Source organism: Trichechus manatus, unplaced genomic scaffold (genome assembly GCF_000243295.1).
Source record: "Trichechus manatus latirostris isolate Lorelei unplaced genomic scaffold, TriManLat1.0 scaffold00001, whole genome shotgun sequence".
NCBI classification, from domain to species: domain Eukaryota; kingdom Metazoa; phylum Chordata; class Mammalia; order Sirenia; family Trichechidae; genus Trichechus; species Trichechus manatus.
In genome coordinates this window covers 23,975,514-23,997,293 of record NW_004443937.1, presented here as the reverse complement: position 1 = coordinate 23,997,293, position 21,780 = coordinate 23,975,514, and the positions used below count along the sequence as shown (strand labels likewise).

General features: G+C 44.1%; 1 protein-coding gene across 1 annotated transcript in view; it reads left to right on the top strand.

Moving 5' to 3' along the window:
• CDCP1 (CUB domain containing protein 1) overlaps positions 1 to 20,577 on the top strand; it is a 39,376-nt gene extending 18,799 nt beyond the window's left edge. Inside the window, exons 4-8 of the mRNA XM_004368701.2 lie at positions 7,297 to 7,518; positions 12,398 to 12,778; positions 14,347 to 14,712; positions 17,272 to 17,359; positions 20,139 to 20,577. Coding sequence (XP_004368758.1) covers positions 7,297 to 7,518; positions 12,398 to 12,778; positions 14,347 to 14,712; positions 17,272 to 17,359; positions 20,139 to 20,577 — 1,496 coding nt within the window. The remainder of the gene's footprint in view (positions 1 to 7,296; positions 7,519 to 12,397; positions 12,779 to 14,346; positions 14,713 to 17,271; positions 17,360 to 20,138) is intronic.
• The last annotated feature ends 1,203 nt before the right edge of the window (positions 20,578 to 21,780 follow it).

The following is a 21,780-nucleotide window of genomic DNA, read 5'->3' as shown; positions in this document are numbered from 1 at the left end:
AAAAAAAAGGTTGAGAAGTTAGAGGGTTGACATGTTGTGGGGTTGTTAACCAATGTCATTAAACAACATGTGTACTACTGTTTTCATGAGAAACTATTTGTTCTGTAAGCCTTCACCTGAAGTACAATAAAAAAAATAAAAAGAAAAGGAAAAATATATATATGAAAAAAACCCAAACCCATTGCTGTCAAGTTGATTCCGACTCATAGCAATCCTATAGGACAGAGTAGAACTGCCCCATAGGGTTTCCAGCGAGTAGCTGGTTGATTCAAACTGCCGACCTTTTGGTGAGCAGCTGAGCTCTTAACCTGTGCCACCCGGGCTCCAAAAATATGAAAGCAGAAATGAAAAACTCAAAGGGGCTGCAAGGTAAAGATTAGAACATTTTGCAGAAAGTGAGAGTTAAGAAAATAGAGATGGAAATAGGGGGAAAGATAAGAATTTCCAAATAAAAGGAGTTTCAGGAAGAGAGAACAGGAAGAAGAAAAAGAGGGGAGGGAACCTCCGAAGAACATTTCAGGAACATTTATCAGAACCAGTGGGCATGGATGGTTGATTGAAAGGGACCACCGAGCACAGTGGATAGAAATAGACCCACACCAAGGCATGTCCTTGTGAAATGGCAGAACATCAGGGACACAAAGATCCTATCTGCTTCCAGAAAGGAGGACAATAAGCTTTATACAGATGAATAAGCAACCAAATGGCAATAGACATAATAAACAGCAACACTGAACGTTAGAGAACAAGGGAGCAAGGCCTTCAAGATTCTGAAAGAATATTATTCCCAACCTAGAATTCTGTACCAAGCCAAACTATTAATTAAATGTGAAGGTAGGATAAAGACATTTTCAGATCTACAAGTTCTCAAAAAATTGACCTCCATACACACTTTCCAGGAAGTTCCTAGAGGCTGTGGTCTACTGAAAAAGGAAGTAAAATCAATAAAGAAACACGAGACCCAGGAAGCCCAAGATCTAATCCAAGAGACCACACCGACACGCAGTAGCTACAACAATGGACTAAAACATACCAACCGTCACGAAGATGACGCAGGACCAGGCAGCGTTTCTTTCCGTTACACGTCAGGTCGCCGTGAGTCAGAGCTGTCTCGACAGCAGCTAACAGCAACAACAGAGACTGTACCTGGACGCCAGACAGAGAGCAACCCTTCTAAAGCAGAGCAGATGAGAAGGCCTGAAGAGATTTTTTCAGGAAGATAAAGTTTATGAAATACCTGATGTTCTCAAATGTATTGAAAGGAGATTCATTCCAGTGGGGAGAGTTTGCGGTTGAATCACTGATAAATGCGTAGAAACTAAGGAAAGGATGCACATGACAATAATTAACTCCAGGGAAAACAAACTGTTGTGCAGGAAAGGAAAAGTAATTAGTATATGCCACATAGTATGACTGTAAAAATGCTATGTTAATATTGTGTTTACACAGTCTTGATAATACAGACATAGAGCAATGATCTGACTGAAAATATGATGGTAACTGTTGGGAAGATGGGGAATGGTGAGTGTGTGTGGTATGGGTGTGTGTATGTGTCGTGGGCTTGAGTTGTATGTGGGGTGTAGGCCTGAGTAGCGGGGGTGTGTGTGTGTGTGTGTGTGTGTGGTGGGCATGTGTGGTGTGAAAGAGAGGAAAATCCACATCTTCCATAGAGGGGAGGCAATAGATAATGCCTGATACTGAAAGATCAAGAAGCAGCAGTAGAAGCTGGTTATTGAAAGATATGGAGGTAACTTAAAAAGAACCTTCTAGAATAGTTGAAAGTGGCTGTTTGGGGGAGTGAGAAATAGAGGTAGAAAGGTGGGGAGGGAGTTGTGTCTTCATAATAAACCTTGTAAGACTATTTGGTTCTTTAAACTAGTAGTTCTCAATCAGAAGCAGTTTTGTCCCCCAGGGGACATCTGACAATGTCTGGAAGACATTTTTGGTTGTCACAATTGTTGCTCCTTCCATCTAGTCAGTAGAGGCCAGGGGTGCGACTTAATGTCCTGCTGTGTACAGGACAGTCCCGCAACTGAGACTCACCTGGCCTATTCCCGACTTTCTAGAGCCTTGGAGGCTGGATGAACCCCTGAAAACTATTGCCCTATGATAATCTTTAAACCTTAAACCAAAAATATCTCCTGAAGTCTTTTTTAAACCAACAATAGTTTAATTAGTGGGAAAAAAAAAAAAAAAAAAGGCCTGCCTTGGCATTATGCTCTATCTATATGGGATAGAACTATCTATATGGGATCAAATTGATGGCAACTCAGATTAGATAGGAACCTTAGAGGGCACTGAGTTTATGTTAATGGAGGAGGAACAACTCAGAAAAGAAGGGTGAGAATGGTTGCACGACTCGAAGAATGTGATCAGTGTCCCTGAATTGTACATGTAGAAACTGCTGGATTGATAACGTTTTGCTGTATATATTCTCAACAACAACAACAAAATAAAATTAAAAAAAAGAAGACTCACGCAGCCTAAAATGCCAGACTATTAAACTATTTGCATGTAGAACTTTGGTAACAGCGAATGAGGCAAGAATAGGGTTGGGGAGACAGCTGCAGCGTGTGACTGGGCCTTAGTAAAGGTGAGCCTGGGCTGCAGAAGCGCAGGTCAGGGCTCCTAACACAGCCTGATGGGCACCGTTCCCTGGAGAAAGCAATAAAGAGGAATTTAAAGGGCAGTAAGAAATGCTCTGGACACCCTTCGGGAGCAAGGGAGAAAGAAGAAAACAAGCTACAAGGGAAAGGTTAGTCCAAAGGACAATGGACCACAACTACCACAGCCTCCACCAGACTGAGTCCAGTACAGCTAGATGGTGCCCAGCTACCACCACTGACTGCTCTGACCGGGATCACAACAGAGGGTCCTGGAGAGAGCTGGAGAAAAATGTGGAACAAGATTCTAACTCACAAAAAAAGACCAGACTTATTGGCCTGACAGAGACTGAAGAAGCGCCAAGAGTATGGCCTCCAGGCACCCTTTTAGCTCAGAAATGAAGTCAGTCTTGAGGTTCACCCTTCAGCCAAAAATTAGATAGGCCCATAAAACAAAACGAGACTAATGGGGCACAACAGCCCAGGGACAAGAACTAGAAGGCAGGAGGGGACAGGAAAGCTGGTAATAGGGAACACAAGGTCGAGAAGGGAGAGTGTTGACATGTCGTGGGGTTGTTAACCATTGTCATAAAACAATATGTGTACTAACTGTTCAGTGAGAAACTTTGTTCTGTAAACCTTCATCTGAAGTACAATTAAAAAAAAAATTAAAAAAAAAAGAAATGCTCTGGACATGGAGGCAGGAGACTGAAAAGTTAACCATCTACAAAATCAAATCATATTTGAGTTAGCAGCATTAGATTCTATAGTCCAGCTCTGGGCATATGACATCCCTCTGTTTAAAGTACTGTTAGACATAATGGTAAAATTGATATGGAAATAGCCAATCAGAACCAAAGAAAAGAGTTAACAGACATGACAGCCATAAGACCTAAGACACTTCACTGATTATGCTTCTGATTTGACACTGAGCTGCCTGACAGCCAGTTCAAAAGGAGAAACTCCATTAATCGTGCATTATCAGGAAGGAGGAAGCCTTGGGAGACTGAGCTTCCTGGAGGGAGCTGGAGGCTCAGGGGCCAGATACACGGCATTGTCTCCACCCTTGAACTGCAAACATAGTACTGCGTTGCACAGGCGCCTTCCCAATTGGATGACTCTATAAAAGCAGAATGCATGAAGTTAAAAAGCAACTCAGTAAAAGGCGATTCCAGGAGTTTGTAGTATAGAACCTTCTGGGAATGGCATTACAAATGCAATGACTCTTTTATAATGCAATCTGGTCATCTCTTCTAAAGAGTTGAAAAAATATTCCTGTTCCACCCAACAGTCTTGGTTCTGGGAATTTATCCTGAGAAGATAGATCAGAAGAAGAACGTTAACATGCAGAAGTGCCTATTGGAGCCTCCTTCCTATGGCAAAATCATGGAAACCACCTAAATGACCAACAGTCTGGCAATTTTTTCAATTATGCAAGAAATACGTAAACATTTTCTCGTAGAAAACACAAATATTACAAACAAAGCTAAAATCCCCCTGGGCCCCCCCCCACAACCCCCACTTCCAGGCCTCTCTTCTGGGGCGACCACATTGTGTATTTGATGTATTTCTCTCCAGACCTTTTTCTTCTTTGTTTACATACATGAGTTTGTACGGGTAGAAATAGGTATTTTGTTTTATGAAGAGATTTTGTAATCTCCCTGGTGTCATACTCTACATATGGTTCTACAGCTTGCTGTTTTGCCCAGGAGGTCCTTATATCAGCATATTTTGATCTCCCACATTCTTTTTTTAACTGCTGTGTATTCTGTTCATGAGTTTATTTAACTCTTCCAGTATTCAGTGGTTTCTAGTTTTCCGCAGGAATCTCTGGGTACTGCTAACCCAAGGGTGAGAGATTTGAGTCCACCCAGAGTTGCTTCAGAGGAAAGGCCTGGAGATCTACTTCTGGAAAATTGAAAACCCTATGGAGCACAGTTCTTCTCTGACACACGTGAGGTCCCCACGAGTCAAAATTGACTTGCCGGCGACTGGTTCGTTTAATTTTTCATTTTCCTCAATTAAAGCAATGCAGTGAAAATGAAAATGTATTTCACCATGGCACACTCCTGGGTTCTCGGGTGCAGGGTTTTCATTTTTACAGTAATTCGCAAATTCCTGTAAACAGGATGTCCCATGCTCCCCCAGCAGTGTGAGATGGCGCCTGTTTCCCACATTCTCTTCCCAAAACCCCATAGTCGTCGAGTTGATTCCGACTCGCAGCGACCCTATAGGACCTATAGGGTTTCCAACGAGCAGCTGGTGGATCCGAACTGCTGACCTTTTGGTTAGCAGCCGAGCTCTTCACCACTGCACCACCAGGGCTCCATACTCTCCCCAGCACTTGATAACTACCAGGCTTTTTAATTCCTCCCTCCCCCCATCTGATTGGAGGGAATAGTAACATTTGGTTTTAATTTGCTTTTCTCTGCTTACTAGTGACGTGAAGAACTTTTCATATTTTGGATATTTAGACGTTTGTATTTCCTTTTCTGTGTACTTCTTATTGGGTTATTGTTAATTTGTAAGAGTTCTTTATATATTTGAAATAGGAATTCACGGTTTGCTTTATATTTGCAAATACTTTCTCCCACTGCGTCCCTTGCCTTTTGACTTGACTTACGGCATCTATTGTCAGATATTTTCATCTGTTTTTTTGGCTTGTATCATTTATGTCTACTCCACATTTATAAGAATATTCTCTTTGTTTCTATCATGGGGACTGTTACGAGGTAGCAGTCTCATCTTATTCCTTTATTAATGGGGCAGTCATATCTCCTAGCCCAGCCTATAAAGTAGCTCATCTTTTTCTCACTGATTTGAAATATAGCACTTATTAGGGACTGTGCCATGAATCTATTCTTCTATCCTTGCAATGATAACCACACTACTGTTAATTACTATTGGTAGTAGGAGAATATTTCAATAAATGATGGTAAAACTTACTTGGTTGAATGTCATGCATTAAGATGAATGAGTATTAAAAAAGATTACTGAATATGAAAACTATCTAGTAAAATAAAAACTATATAGTAAAAATAAAAAAGTAAAAAAGTGTATAAAATAATAAAGTCAAAGCTGAGTATGCAGTTTTATTTACACGCTGAGTGTACAATTTTATATACACTGTACTTTTAAGTGGAGCCCTAGTGGCACACTGGGTAAGAGCTCGGCTGCTAACCAAAAGGTCAGCAGTTCAAATCCACCAGCCGCTCCTTGGAAACCCTGTAGGGCAGCTCTACTCTGTTCTATAGGGTCGCTGTGAGCCGGAATCGACTCGACAGCAAGGGGTTTGGTTTTTTTGTTTGTTTTTGATACTTTTAAGTAGGTGAAAATACACGTACATATTAACAAGGACTGTTATAGATTGAATTGTGTCTCCAAAAAGACATTTTGAAGTCCTAACCCCTGGTGCCTATGAACATGACTTTGTTTGGAAATAGAGTCTTTGAACATGTTGTCAGTTAAAAACCCTTTCATGAACAGCAGGACATGTAGCACCCACCTACGTTTTCTGCCTCTCAGGGTTTATTAGGAAGCTGCTATACCCCTGACGGCGCATGCTGCCAGCAGGCAGGGACCCGTATAACTGTTGGAAACAGCACAAGCGAGTGTGTGCTGCAAATTACTGTTTTTACAGGGTATTGTATGAGGTGGTGCTCAGTCAATATTTTTGGTGGACAAAATATGGATTTTGATGAATATTATTTGGTACGCATATGTCCCTCTGGGCTCTCAGGGTAGGACTGGTAGGATGAGGCAAGAAAAAAATGCATTTTCCCTACCAAAAATTCAGACACTCAGTGAGCCAGCATGCATTCCATTAAGGAAAAAAAAATGATATAAACAAAACATTTTTTTTTTAATATTTTTAATTCATTCATGAAAGCGTTAACATGAGGTCATACTGGAGTAAGATATGTCCCAATCCAATATGAGTAATGTCCATTTAAAAAGAAGAGACACAGAAGACAGTCGTGTGAGGACGGAAGCAGAAATTAGAGTTACGCTGCCACAGGCCACAGAACTCCTGAGACCACCATAAGCTAGAAGAGGTGAGGAAGGATTCCTCCCTCGGAGCCTTCAGAGAGAGCACAGCCCTGCTGACATCTTGATTTCAGACCTCTAGCCTCCAGAACTGAGAGAATAAGTTCTGTTGTTTAAAGCCCCTCGCTTAATGGTACTTTGTTATGGCGGCCTTAGGAGACTAACACAAGGACTACAATAAACATAAAGACATGAAAACAGCTAAATTAGGGTGGTAGAAATGCAGTCCACCATTTTTCCTTTTAAATTTCTTCTAAAGTTATGGTTAAAGTAAATAAACAAACAGTTGCCATCAAGTTGATTCTGACTCATGGCGACCACACGTGTGTCAGAGTAGAACTGTGCTCCATAGGCTTTTCAGTGGCTGCTTTTTCAGAAGCAGATCACCAGGCCTTTCTTCTGAGGCGCCTCTGAGTGGACTTGAACCTCCAACCTTTCAGGTAGCGGTGAGTGCGTTAACCATTTGCACCACCCAGGAACAACGTTATTGTAATGTTCCCTTAATAATAAAAACATTTTCAGACATTCCCCAGCCATGATATGGGTATGCTATCTCCTTCCTCAAGAGAGGTTTTGTACTAATTTTTGCCATTTCAGGTGGTTGCCACTGACCCATTCTTCATGGCCTGTTTTTGGTTTGTTTCAGATAAAACTTACCTGGTTGACTTAAGTAATGAGCGTGCCATGTCACTCACCATCGAAGCACGGTCTGACACACTGAGCCACAGGTTTGTCCCCACCTGCTTTGTGTGCCTGGAGTCTTGGACCTGCAGCACCAACTTGACCCTGACTTCCGGCTCCAAATACAAGGTCTCCTTCCTCTGTGACAGTCTGACCCGCCTGCGGATGAAGGGAGAGAAAACCATAAGTACGCCCCACTAGTGCATTTCGCCCTGGGCTGCGGGAGGCTCCCCTTCCCTGCCCCATCTTCTCAGAGGGGTTCACTAGGTAGGCTGTAAATCGTATGATCAGAAATGTCTACCTGCTCTGCAGGTGGGCAAGGAAAACCAAGAGGCAGAAAGAACAAGATGAAGATGTGCCCCTTCTAGGAGCAGGCAGCCCCAGTTAGAGCATGCATCCTTCAGAAGTACGGATTTGCCCAAGCCACTGCACTCCCATGTCCACGCTACGTTTCTCCTCTGTCGATCGTCTCGTCTCCCTCTTGTAAAGTCCTCTCTCCCCACCTCTCCCATCCCTGTGTCCCAGGCTTCTACATTCACTGTCCACTTGTCTTCTTTCACACAAGACTGAGATCCTTGAGGCCAAGAGCTTGGACTTGTTCCATTTTTATCCTTTTAGTCCCCTAGCAGTGCTAGATATGTGCTAGTCACCTAATGAATGTTTGATAAATGAAGGGCAGCAAAACCAATATTCACTGCCCTGCTGGGTCACCTACATGCACACTGCCTGACATGGGTGCTCTTAGAATCTCAACAGATGCAGAAGTTGAGGCCACAAGAGGCAAAGCAGACTGCCCGAGGTCACCTCCTTAGGAAGTAACAGAGCTAGAATGTGAACTAAGATCTTCCCAGCACCACTCACTGCTCTAACCACTACACAAACTGCCTCCCCACAGACTGAGGCACTGGTCAACATGTCTGGGTATAAAAACCCGTGCCCTGCCCACGTGACTCTTAGCATCCAAGACACAGACACACAGAAGAGAGAATGTAGCAAAAAAGAAGAAAAAATGTCAACCATAAGTACTCCTCAGAAATGCGTCTGCCAGTTTAGTAGACAGTAAGAATATGCCAGGAATGACAAATTTAAAAGGAATAGTGTCACAGTCATCGTCAATAAGAACATTTCAAGATCTAGATCTACCGTGAAGTAAAACACTGTCAGTGATAGGATAATATCCATACACCTACAAGAAAGACCAGTTAATACAAGTATTATTCAAATTCACGCATAAAGAAATTGAAGATTTGTAACAACTTCTGCAGTCTGAAATCGATCAAACATGCAATCAAGATGCACTGATAATTACTGGTGATTAGAATGTAAAAATTGGAAACAAAGAAGAAGGATCAGTAGTTGGAAAATACAACCTCGGTGATAGAAATGACGCCGGAGATCGCACGATTGAATTTTGCAAGACCGATGGCTTTTTCATTGCAAATACCTTTTGTCAACAACATAAACAACGACTATACACATGGAGGACCCCTAGTGGCACAATGGTCAAGCATTTAGTTGCTAACCAAAAAGGTCAGCAGTTCGAATCCACCAGCCGCTCCTTGGAAACCCTGAGGGACAGTTCTACTCTGTCCTGTAGGGTCACTATGAGTTGGAATCAACTCGACAGCAACAGATTTGGTTTTTTTGGATACGCGTGGACCTCACCAGATGGAATACACAGGAATCAAATTGACTACATCTGTGGAAAGAGAAGATGGAGAAGTCAGTATCATCAGGCAAAATAAGGCCAGGGGCTGACTGTGGAACAGACCATCAATTGCTCATATGCATGTTCAAGTTGAAGCTGAAGAAAATTAAAACAAGTCCACGAGAGCCAAACTACAACCTTGAGTATATCCCACCTGAATTTAGAGACCATCTCAAGACTAGATTTGACACACTGAACACTAATGACCAAAGATCAGATGAATTGTAGGATGACATCAAGGATATAATACATGAAAAAAACAAAAGGTCATTAAAAAGAAAGAAAAGACTAAAATGAATGTCAGCAGGGACTCTGAAATTTGCTTTTCAATGTAGACCAGCTAAAACAAATGGAAGAAATGATGAAGTAAAAGAGCTGAACAGAAGATTTCAAAGGGTGGCTCGAGAAGATGAAGTATTATAATGAAATGTGCAAAGACCTGGAGTTAGAAAACCAAAAGGGAAGAACGTGCTCGGCATTTCTCAAACTGAAAGACCCGAAGAAAAAATTCAAGCCTCGAGTTGCAATATTGGAGGATCCTCTGGACAAAATATTGAATGACGCAGGAAGCATCAAAAGAAGACGGAAGGAATACAGAGTCACCGTACCAAAAAGAATCGGCTAACGTTCAACCATTTCAGATGGTAGCGTATGATCAAGAATTGATGGTATTGAAGGAAGAAGTCTAAGCTGCACTGAAGGTATTGGCGAAAAACAAGGCTCCAGGAATTGATGGATGTCAAGGATTAAATTGTGTCCCCCCAAAATATGTGTTAACTTGGTTAGGCCATGATTCCTAATATTGTGTGGTTGTCCTTCATTTTGTGACTGATGTAATTTTCCTATATGTTGTAAATCCTAATCTCTTCCTATGGTTAATGAGGCAAGATTATGTTAAAGAGGGTTAGGGTGGGATGTAACACCCTTACGCAGGTCACATCACTGATCCAATGTAAAGGGAGTTTCCCTGGGGTGTGGCCTGTGTCACCTTTTATAAGAGGTAAAAGGAAGGGGAAACGAGCAGAGAGTTGGGGGACCTCATACCACCAAGAAAGCAGCGCCAAGAGCAGACCCAGGGTTCCTGTGTGGAGAAGCTCCTAGTCCAGGAGAAGACTGATGAGGAGGACCTTCCTCCAGAGCCGACAGAGAAAGAAAGTCTCCCCCTGGAGCTGACGCCCTGAATTTGGACTTCTAGCCTACTAGACTGTGAGAAAATAAATTTCTCTTTGTTAAAGTCATCCACTTGTGGTATTTCTGTTATAGCAGCACTAGATAACTAAGACAATGGAATACTAATTAAGATGTTTCAGCAAACAGATGCAGTGCTGGAGATGCCCACTCATCTATGCCAAGAAATTTGGAAGACAGCTTACTGGCCAACCAACTGGAAGAGATCCATATTTGCACCCATTCCTTAGATGTGTGATCCAACAGAATGCGGAAGTTATCAAACAATATCATTAATATCGCACGCAAGTAAAATTTTGCTAAAGATAATTCAAAAACAGATGCAGCAGTACATCTTTAGGGAACTGCCAGAAATTCAAGTTGGATTCAGAAGAGGACATGGAACGAGGGATATCATTGCTGGTGTCAGATGGATCCTGGCTGAAAGCAAAGAATACCAGAAAGATGTTTACCTGTGTTTTATTGACTATGCAGAGGCATTCAGCTTGTGGATCATAACAAATTATGGATAACATTGCAAAGAATGGGAATTCTAGAACACTTAATTGTGCTTATGAGGAACCTGTACATAGACCAAGAAGCAGTCATTCAAACAGAACAAGGGGATACTGCGTGGTTTAAAGTCAAGAAAGGTGTGTGTCAGGGTTGTATCCTTTCACCATACTTATTCAATCTGTATGCTGGGCAAATAATCCAAGAAGCTGGACTATGTATGAAGAAGAACGAGGCATGAGGATTGGAAGAAGACTCATTAACAACCTGCAGTTTGCAGATGACACAACTTTGCTTGCTAAAGTGAAAAGGATTTGAAGCACTTCCTGGTGAAGATCAAAGACCACAGTCTTCAGTATAGATTGTACCTCCACATAAAGAAAACAAAAATCCTCACGACTGGACAAATAAGCAACATCATGATAGAGAAAGGATTGAAGTTATCAAGGGTTTCATTTTACTTGGATCCACAATCAACGCCCATGGAAGCAACAGTCAAGAAATCAAAAGACGCATTGCATTGGGCAAATCTGTTACAAAAGACCTCTTTAAAGTGTTAAAAAGCAAAGATGTTACTTTGAGGACTAAGATGTGCCTGACCCAAGCTGTGGTATTTTCAAGTTGCCTCATATGCATGTGAAAGTTGGACAATGAATACGGGGGACTGAAGAAGAATTGATGGCTTTGAATTATGGTGTTGGCAAAGAATATTGAATATACCAAGGACTTCCAGAAGAATGAACAAATCTGTCTTGCAAGAAGTACAACCAGAATGCTCCTTACAAGCAAGGATGGTGAGATATTCCATCTCATGTAACTTGGACATGTTATCAGGAGGGACCAGTCCCTGGAGAAGAGCGTCATGCTTGGTAAAGTAGAGGGTCAGCGAAAGAGAGGAAGATCCCCAATGAGATGGATTCACCCAGTAGCTGCAGCAATGGGCTCAAGCATAGCAATGATTGTGAGGATGGTGCAGGACCAGGCAGTGTTTTGTTCTGTTGTACATAGCGTCACTGTGAGTCAGAACAGATTCAACAGCACCTGACAACAAGAAGAAGAATATAAGAGGAGTCCCTGGGCTGCGCTAATGGTTAATGTGCTCGACTGCTAACCAAAAGGTCACAGGTTTGAGTCCATCCAGAGGTGCCTTGGAAGAAAGACCTGGTGATCTGCTTCAGAAAAATCAGCCACTGAAAACCCTGTGGCGTTAATGGTGGTAGAATAATTTGGAAAAGGATTAGTGTTGATGGTTATACAACAGGATGAACATGATCCATGTCACTGAATTGTACATGTAAACATTGTTGGATTGAAAAATATTTTATGTTAAAATGTTTTGTTAACCACAATAAAAGGAAAGAAGGAAGGGAGGCGGGAGGGAGAGAAGAAGGAAGGAAGGAAAGAGAAGGGAAGACAGATAGCCTTAGGAAGCATGGTTCTACTCACATGGGGTCACCATGAGTCAGAACTGACTCTGTGGCCGCTGGCCTGGTTTAGATATGAGAGAGCAGGAGGGAGAGCCAGAAAAGGAGCATGAAGGAGCCAGGGATGGAGGACAGAGAAGGAGAGGCAAGACCAAAAGGAAAAGCAGGGAAGCAACCAGATGTCCAGCCCAGGTGGGGAGGATGCTCTTCTGGCCCTCCTCTTCGCATGGGTACCATGAACCCCTCTTTTCCAGGCTGTACAGACCACCGGTACTGCCACAGGAAGTCCTTTCCTCTCCAGGTGCCTGAGAACATCTTCCAGCTGCCCGTGCAGCTCCACCACTTCTCCTGGAAGCTGCTGGTACCCAAGGAGAAGCTCAGCCTGGCACTGGTGCCCACCCAGAAGCTGCAGCAGTCCACCAATGAGAGGGGCTGCAACACCAGCTTTAGCTACTTCGTGGCCGGCACCGTCCCTGGCCAGGACCTTTATTTTGGCTCCTTCTGCCCTGGAGGCTCCATCGAGCAGATCCGGGTGAAGCAGAGCATCTCAGTGACCTTCCGCACCTTTAAACCCAACTTCCGCCAAGAGGCCTCCAGGCAGGGCCTGACCGTGTCCTTTATACCATATTTCAAAGGTAAGGGCATTTTTCACCCTCCCCCCATTTTCATGCCTCCCTAGGCTTTCTCTTGTGGACATTCATTTTATTGTGGCTTTGTGATCATCTTCATTAAGAGAAGGAATGGCTAAGTGGGCCAGAAGTAACTAACAAGAGAACCTGCTAAAGGAGTTGAAAGTGGTTGTTCTGGGGAGTAAGGAATAGAGGTGGCAGGGTGAGGAGGGAGTTCTGTTTTCATCTTAAACCTTATAAAACTATTTGGTTCTTTAATAAACCAGTGGTTCTCAATCAGAAGGGATCCTGAATCTTAGTCCTGATTTTCCCATTAGTCTTACATGGAAAATTCCAGGGGTTAGAAATAAGAAAGATGTTTCTGACGGCGGGAATGCTGGTTGGTAGGCAGCAGAACAAATAATCAGGGTCAGATCTTTTTTTGGAAGCAGGCAGATTATAAATGAGCAATAACCAAATTTTCCAGAGTCCTGGGTATTTAACATAAAAAACCTAATGTGGACATTTTTATGATTCTGCTTTTACAATTCAGAATAGTCTGTGGAGAGCACAGAGGGAGGAATGTTGGGAGGGCGCTGAATCTGCCTCTGGAGCACTGAGGGTCCTGTTCTCCAGTGTGGGGAACAGACGCCTCCTGGAAGGTTGGTGTGTGGTCTTCAGTGTTCTAAGGCAGTAAGTGAGGTCTAAATGATTCACATCCGTGACATCTACATGGTTTGTTTAAGAAAGTCACAGTCGTCATTATAATTTACTCAAAGTTACTTTAAGTTAGAGCCTATTTTAAAATCAGCCAAGACCTTCAAACTTTTGTTCTCCTTTCGTTCTTGGAGGCATGAGTGGGAGGGAGAACAATTTTTGGCCATAAGATTAAGGTGGGTCCAGGCTGCCTGACATCACCAAGGTTACCAGAGAAACTCCTTGAGGGGAGTCTCTGAAAATAAGACACATTCCCATCCATGTAGAATGTTGGGTTTTCATCTCACCTGAAGGTATGGAATGGATTAATTGACATGTCTGAGGCTTTTTCAGCTTTGTGATTCTAGAATTCTTCCCAGAACCTGAAGGTTTTTTCAGTCTCTGAAACAGAAATCAGTATATCTCAGTCCTACCATGGAGCAGCGGCTTCAGATGGATGTTAACCTCGTTGAGGGCATTTCTGAGTGGAAGGTCTGAGATAACCACTAATTTGGCAAACTAGCCCGTTTGGTGTTTGCTTGTTTTGTTTTTTTTCAACAGATCTGAGCACCTAATCTGACTGAGCCTGTAACTCTGCACTGAGCAATATGGTAGCCAGTTGCCACATGTTGCTATTTAAATTTAAATTAATATTACACAAAATTAAAAATATAGTTTCTTCAGTCACACTGGGCACATTTCAAGTAGTCAATAGATACATGTGGCGAGTGGCTACCATACTGGACTGTGCAGATAGAGAACATTTCCATCACCGCGAAACATTCTATTGGACAGCGCTGATCTAGATGGTTTAACATTGTTTTCTCCATCACTTCTTTGTCCCTCCATTTTGATTGAATGAAACAACATCTATCTGGATTCCCTTCCCTTTCCTGCAGAGGACGGCATTTTTACAGTGACGCCGGACATAAAAAGCAAGGTCTACTTGAGGACCCCTACCTTGGACTGGGGCCTGCCACCTCTCACCTCAGTGTCCTGGAACATCAGTGTGCCCAGGAACCAGGTGGCCTGCCTGACCTTCCTCAAGGAGAGGACCGGTGTCGTCTGCCAGACAGGGCGTGCGTTCATGATCATCCAGGAACAGCGGAGCCATGCCGAGGAGATCTTCAACCTAGAAGACCAGGTGCTCCCCAAGCCAAGGTTTCACCATCACAGCTTCTGGGTCAACATCTCCAACTGCAGCCCTGTGAGTGGCAAGCACTTGGACCTGCTCTTCTTGGTGACACTCACCCCAAGGAAGACAGGTAAGGGTTGTCCAGGTCTTACAGAAAATTGGGAAATTTGAGGAGCAAGCCAGGAATGGGAGTAAAAAACATGGATTTGAGTCCTGACTGTCCCTGTATCAGTCAGCTGTGACATCAATAATCCTGTGTAACAAACCACCCCAGAACTTGTGAGGTACCATCGAGTCGATTTTCAACTCATAGTGACCCCATGTGACAGAATAGAACTACTCCATAGGGTTTCTTGGCTATAATCTTTATGAGAGCGGATCGCCAGGTCTGTATCCCATGGAGCAGCTGGGTGGGTTTGAACCACCAACAGGCTTAGCAGCCAAGCCCTTAACTATTGCACCACCCCAGAACTTAGCAATTTAAAAACAACTACCGTATTTTTACACAAATAACAAGCACTTTCTACGGTGGTTTGCCAACCACACCCTACTCCCCCACCCCACCCCACCCCCAGGTATTTTCATAAGCTCACTATGCTAAATTTTTTTTATAGCAACATGTTAAAAAAAAATCAGCACAGCGCATCTTTGAAAACACCTGGCAGGGGTCAGCTGGCAAACAAATGTAGAAGGCACACATTATTTGCATAAAAATACGGTATTTATTATTGCTCACAGTTTGGCTGGGCAGTTCTGGTCTGAGCTGGGCTTACCAGAGCTCACCTACATACCTATGAACAGCTGCGGGTGGGCTAAGTGACTTTGCTAATCTTGGCTGGGCACTCTCACGTGTCTGGGGCCCAGCCACGATCAGCTGGGACAGCTGGACTTACTTGACTCTCTTCCACATGGTCTCTTATCCTCCATCCTGGGCTTGTTCTTAGAGCAGAGGCAGAGAGACCCAAGAGAGACTGGATGCACACGAAGTCTCTTGACATTTAGGTAGGCACTAGCACACCTTCACTTCTGCCACGCTCTTTTGGCCGAAGGAAGTCATGTGGCCAGCCTCGATTCAAGGGGTGTGCAACCAGACTCCATCTCTTGATTGGGGGAACTGCAGAGTCACATAGAAAAGGACATGACTCAGGGATGGGGGAGAATTAGGGCATTTTTGTAGTCAACCTATCACTGTCCATTACTACTCATGTCTCTCTGACAAAGGGGAAGTCTCTTTATAGTCCTGTGATCTTAGCCTCCTCATCTGTAGTGAGTAGATGATAATAACTACCTCACAGAAGTATTGTGGGGATTCAGTGTTGGTGATTAAAACATGGGGAACTGGAAAGTGTGACACAGATACACGGTGCTGGTGTTTTTTCTTTAGTCCCATTGAAACACTGAAATCCATGAAATGCTCTCAGCATCAGCCCTCAGCACCACGATGAGGAGTTGGCCTTTATCGTCAGAGTTACAGGAGCCACGGAAGACTTTCAAGCAAGGGAAAGGCCCTCTTCCAATTTGCAAGTGTGCTAGAACAATCTCTGATGTGGCCGTGTGCACCCTTTATTCAGAGATGGCTGCAGAGCATCACGGAGCTTTGGAGCCAGAAGGGACTGTAGAGATTGTTTCCTCAGGCCCTTCCCTTTCTGGCGGTTAGAGAGATTGCAGGTTTGCCTAACACAGTTGGTTAGTAGCAGGAGAACTGGTGGGAACCAAAAGCCACAAGTGAAAAGCTCTCCCTCACTCTCAAGTTAGCTCCTAGGCTTTCTTCTTCTCTTACATTTATTTTCTGTCATGTTTTCCGGTTTCGGTCTCACCTTTTGTTGCCTTGGTGAACAAGCAAGAAATGCTAAATCGCTGTTTGGGGTAGTGCTCCCTCTCTGATTTATTTTCTTTTTCCTTTGTACTACTGTAGGAAAAGGACAGCACAAACACACAACCTTCTCCTTAACTCCTTCTCTTCTGACTTTTCACTCCCTACTTTCTCCTACACTCCTCTGCTCTGCTCTTCTCTGAGACAGGCTGTGGCAGATGGGGAAACAGCACCCGGTATAGGCCAGGAGTAGCCTTTGGAGTAGATCTGGTAGGTCTTCCCATCCCCAGTTTGTTTCAATTATCTATTACTGCTTAGCAAACTACCCTGAATTTTAGTGGCTTAAGACAATAATTATTTTATTTGTTCACCATTCCATGGGTCAGGAATTCGGACAGGGCACAGCAGGATGGCTCATCTCTGCTCCAAGATGTCTGGGACCTCAGCCAGATGCCTTGAACAGCTAGAAGCTGGCTGGAATAGTTCAGTGGGAGCCATGTCTGGGGTCTTGGTGCTCCCTTTTGGATGGGTTTCCTACTTTTTTCCCACATGGAGTCGCTACATGGCTAGCTTGGGCTTCCTAACAGCATGGTGGTCTCTGCAGAGTCAGATTTTTTGCATGTTGACTGGCTTCCCCTCAGAGAGCTGCCAGACCTCTTAAAGGCTAGGCCCAGAACTGGCAGAGCTGTATTCTATTGGCCAGCCCAAACTCGAGAGGGAGGGAAATAGACTGCTCCTCTTCTGTGAGGAGCAGTGTATGCATACAGGGAGGGAAGGAATTGATGGCCGCCATCTTTGGACACAATCTACTATAAGTTCATCTTTGACTTAACCCCACAAATCTCCTCATCTCTCTATCTGTGTCTCTGCCCACAGACCTGACTGTTATCATCATTGCAGCAGTGGGAGGTGGAGCCTTACTGCTGTTTGCCCTCGGACTCATCATTTGCTGTGTGAAAAGGAAGTAGGTAGAATTCCTCAAACTATCTTCTGCTGATTTGATCCCTCCTCAGATCTATGCAGAGCAGATGTATCATAATTATTGACTTTGTTTTCTTGCTTCCTATTTATCCCCCAAAGATCAGCATTAAATAATGTTGCCAGATGAGAGTTATGCTTTGAGGAGGGGGAAGAGAAAAAAAAAACCATACCTAGGGGAAAACGTGTTATGACATTTTTGCCTACAGTTGATTGTGCCTCAGCACACATTCCCTGTGAATCTTTGGCTGTTTGCTCGTTAGACTGTGATCATCCAAGGAGCTATCTGGGCAGGAAAACACTCACGAAGGCCCTGCCAGACCAGGCTTCTGAAACTGCTCACACTGTCACCCTGAGGAAAACGAACGCACACTGCCCCAGCTTGTTTTCCTCCAGTTCCTTAAACAAACTGTCTATTTTATGCTTGTTTATTAAATTCCAGACAAGCAGCAAAAAGCCAGCCCTGGGGATGAGAGGGAGGAAGACTCAGTTAACTGACTCAGCCTCACCTCCCACCAGCTCAGGACAACACTTCTCTTTTATGAAAGGAAAATGTTGACCTTTCTAGACAGATTTTATACATTCTACTCAAATTTCTGATTAGGGGAGGAATCTGTTTTCTTTAGCATGATTTGACCTTCCAAAAAGCCAAAAAAAAAAAAACAAACCATGTTTTATTAACTGCGGCCAGGAGCAAACAACAGAAACTCCCGATCTGCGTTGAGACTGTCTAGAAATGTCTCCACTGATGAGGACGGCCTAGCTCACAGCAGACCCAGAGAGAGGCCTTCCCTCCTTGAAGTGAGATTGTACACATATCATGCTGGGGGGAAAGGATTTCTTTTAAACCTCATTTTGTGGTTTCCCCCGGGAGACTTTCTTGTCAGGGTGCACCCAGATGGGAAAGCTTGGCCATGTTCACACAGGGCCCGGCCTCCTCATCAGGAGGGAATCCATCTCTAAACAGCCCCCGTCGTGGCCTGAGTGGGTGAGGTCACTGGCCGGCAGGTTTGTATAAGGCCCATCCCAGAGTTGGTGTGGGAGGATAAATGAGTTCTGTGGTGAGAATGGAGGGAAACGCCATCAAACTTGTTCTTTAAAGATACATTACCTGAGGGTCTCCTGGGCACTGAAGATACAAGAGTGAGCAAGACCCAGTCTCTTCTATGGAACTCACAGTCTCTGGGGAGTGGAGGAGAAATGAGGCAGGCACAGAAATAGTCAGTCTCAGGGCAGCATGAGAAGAGCTATGGCAGGGGCAAGCAGGGCTTTGTGGGAACACCAAGGAGGGGGGTCCATTCCTGGGCATCAGGCAGGAGCCTTTGGAGCCCATCATCCCAGCCAAAGACACAATGTTAAAAGCCCCATGTACTAGATATATTTTTATGTCAGAAAAGTACAGGGATTCCGTGCACAGTGAACCTACAGCCTCTGCATTCTATGGTCCATTATGCTAATTGAGCTAATGTCCTCCATTTGAATTTTCCCCTGCTGTTTGGCTCGCAGAGATATTTTCCGTGGCAGGGGGTGCTAATGCCTGTCCGCATCCAGGTACCAAAGAGCACGAAAGACCAAACGTTAATGGTGTTATTGAGGAACTCTAGCCCCACAGCCTGAATTTTGTCGTCCTTTTACCTCTTCCTCTGTTGGAGGTCATGGCTGAGGAGACTGGATCTTTCTGTTAATGCTCTCCCCCAGCTCAAGCTGAAAACTAAGATACACCTTCCTTCCTGAGGCTTGTATATTACCATTTACAATCTAGATGGTCAGAGCTTTTACCGATGCAAAAGAAAGAGTGAAGCATTATCCTCGGGGAAGTACTGAGAGTTCCAGAAGGTTGGTCTGGGCATGCTGAGCCTGATGTGGTTTAGAAGGGCTGGGACACCATCTGTTTCTAGTAAGAAAGAGGGCAAAAGTATCATCAGACAACGCCACCGTTGGAGACTGCATAACTGCATCAAAATCTAATTTGAGCATAAAAAAAACCATGGCTGTCGAGTTGATTCTGACTCATAGTGACCCTGTAGGACAGAGTAGAACTGTCCCATGGGGCTTCCAAGGCTATAATCTTTACGGAAGCAGACTGCCACCTCTTTCTCCCACGGAGTGGCTAGTAGATTCGAACTGCCAACCTTTTGGTTAGTAGCTGAGCACTTAACCACTGAGTCACCAGGTCTCCTTAGTTTGAGCATAGATAGTGGTGCCTTCTCTAAACCACTATCGCCCAGCTGTGATCTCTCCATTTTCACCCTGAAAAGCAGAGACAAAAGCTGGTCACTTCTAAATGCTCAAGAGCCCTGGTGGTGCATTGGTTAGAGTGCTCAGCTGCGAACCAAAAGGTTGGTGATTCAAACCCACCAGTTGTTCCACGGGAGAAAGATGTGACAGTCTGCTTCCATAAAGATTACAGCATTGGAAACCCTGTGGAGCATTCTATTCTGTCCTGTAGAGTCACTATGAGTTGGAATTGGCTCAACGGCAGTGAGTTTCTAAATGCTCTCTGAGGACAGTAGTTTGGGTTTCAAATGCTAAGCAGTTTGAAGGAGATGGAGGAGACAGGGCCAAAACCCCGAAGAATCTAAGTTGTTAGCTGCTATGGAGTCGGCTCCAACTCATGGTGACCTTATATAACAACGAAACATTGCCTGGTCCTGCGCTACCTTCATGATCATTAATATGTTTGAGTCCGTTGGGCTGTATAAATGGTGCTCATCTAAGATTGTTTCCTTCCTGACTTGTCTGTCTTGTTCCCTTTCTCCCAATAGGAAAAAGGAGATAAACAAGGGCCCTGTCGTAGGTATCTACAATGGCAACATCAATACCCAGATGCCAAAGCAGCAAAAAAAGTTCCAGAGAGGACGAAAGGACAATGACTCCCACGTGTATGCAGTCATCGATGACACCATGGTGTATGGGCAACTGCTACAGGATTTCAATGGATCCTTCCTCCAGGCGGAGGTGGACACCTACCGGCCCTTCCAGGGCCCCACAGGGGATTGCCCTCCCTCCCCACCCCCCATATGCTCCAGGGCCCTGACTGCAAAGTTGACCGCAGAGGAGCACCCCCCTTGTTTCTCTCCTGAGTCCGAAAATGAACCATACACCTTCTCCCACCCAAACAATGGGAATGTGGGCAGTGGAAAGACAGACATTCCCTTGTTAGACACGCAGGAGCCAGTGAAGCCAGCAGATCCAGGGGAATAACTTGGACCCAGCCTCAAACACTTCGCTGAGATGCATAGAGCAGGGTCCTGAGACACCTTTTAGTGTTCCTCACCAGAAACCCTAAAGAAAAGGAACTATCGAGAAGGAACAGCAGAAGGTCTTTCTGGACACCACTGACTTATGACTTCCAAGTGAACTCATTCTGATGAGATGTTGAAAATGATGAATTCTGATCTGGATACAGTTGTCCCAGTTCATATCCTTCTAAACTAAGGTTGAGTTGTAAAGCAACCCATAATGAGAGGAGAGAAGCGTGAGTCACCTGGCCCAGGGTTGCAACGGGCCCCGGATTTGGAATGATACACAGGGGCTTGTCCTTCAGTGCAACAATCCCAATTCCTGGTAGCCCACCAAGGTCCCTACTCTCGTTGAGATCCCGTGGATGAAAATGACAGTGTGCCTTTTATTATTATTATTTATTTGGTGGTCCTACATGTTTAAGAGGTCAAATGTATAACCAGGGATTAGGACACGGACATCTTTGAAGGGGCCTAGCATACCATCTTCGTACTTACCGTCGCTGACTTTCAAAGGGGACGCTGCAAAATGATCTAGCCCACTAGGGTGTTTTGTTGAGCCTGCAGTCCTTTTTAAGTAATATTTTATTGAGTTCATGGTGAAAGTTTACACTGCAAGTTAGGTTCCCATTTGACAATTTCCACACAAATTGTTCAGTGACATTAGTCACTTTTATCACAATGTGTCAACATTCTCTTTAATTGTGTTCCATTTGTTCCCTTTCCAGTACTCTTGTTTCCCCGCCCCCTTATCTTCTCATCTTTGCTTTGGAGTAACTGTTGACATTTTGGTCTCATAGGGATGGTTTTCAAGTAGGGCACTGATCTTATGGGTAATATCCTTTATTTTCTATTTCACTCTCCTATTTCACTAGAAGATGTTCTGAGGGGTTAGGCTCAGTTCTAGGTTTAAAGAGTGTCTCAAGGTGATAGTCTCAGAGAGTCTTCTGTTCTCTACTGTTCCAGTTTGTGTGAGCCTGTAGTCTTTATAGAATTAGTTACTAACATTTACAATTATAAAAATTTTATATAAAAATCCAGATCAGAAGATGTGGCCCCCTGGGGTTCACATTCTCCCCTGGCAATGGTTGGCTGGAGCTGAGCAGCAGCTGCCACCTTTACATGGGGCACGCTGGATTCACCACAGTCCCCACCACTCCCTATC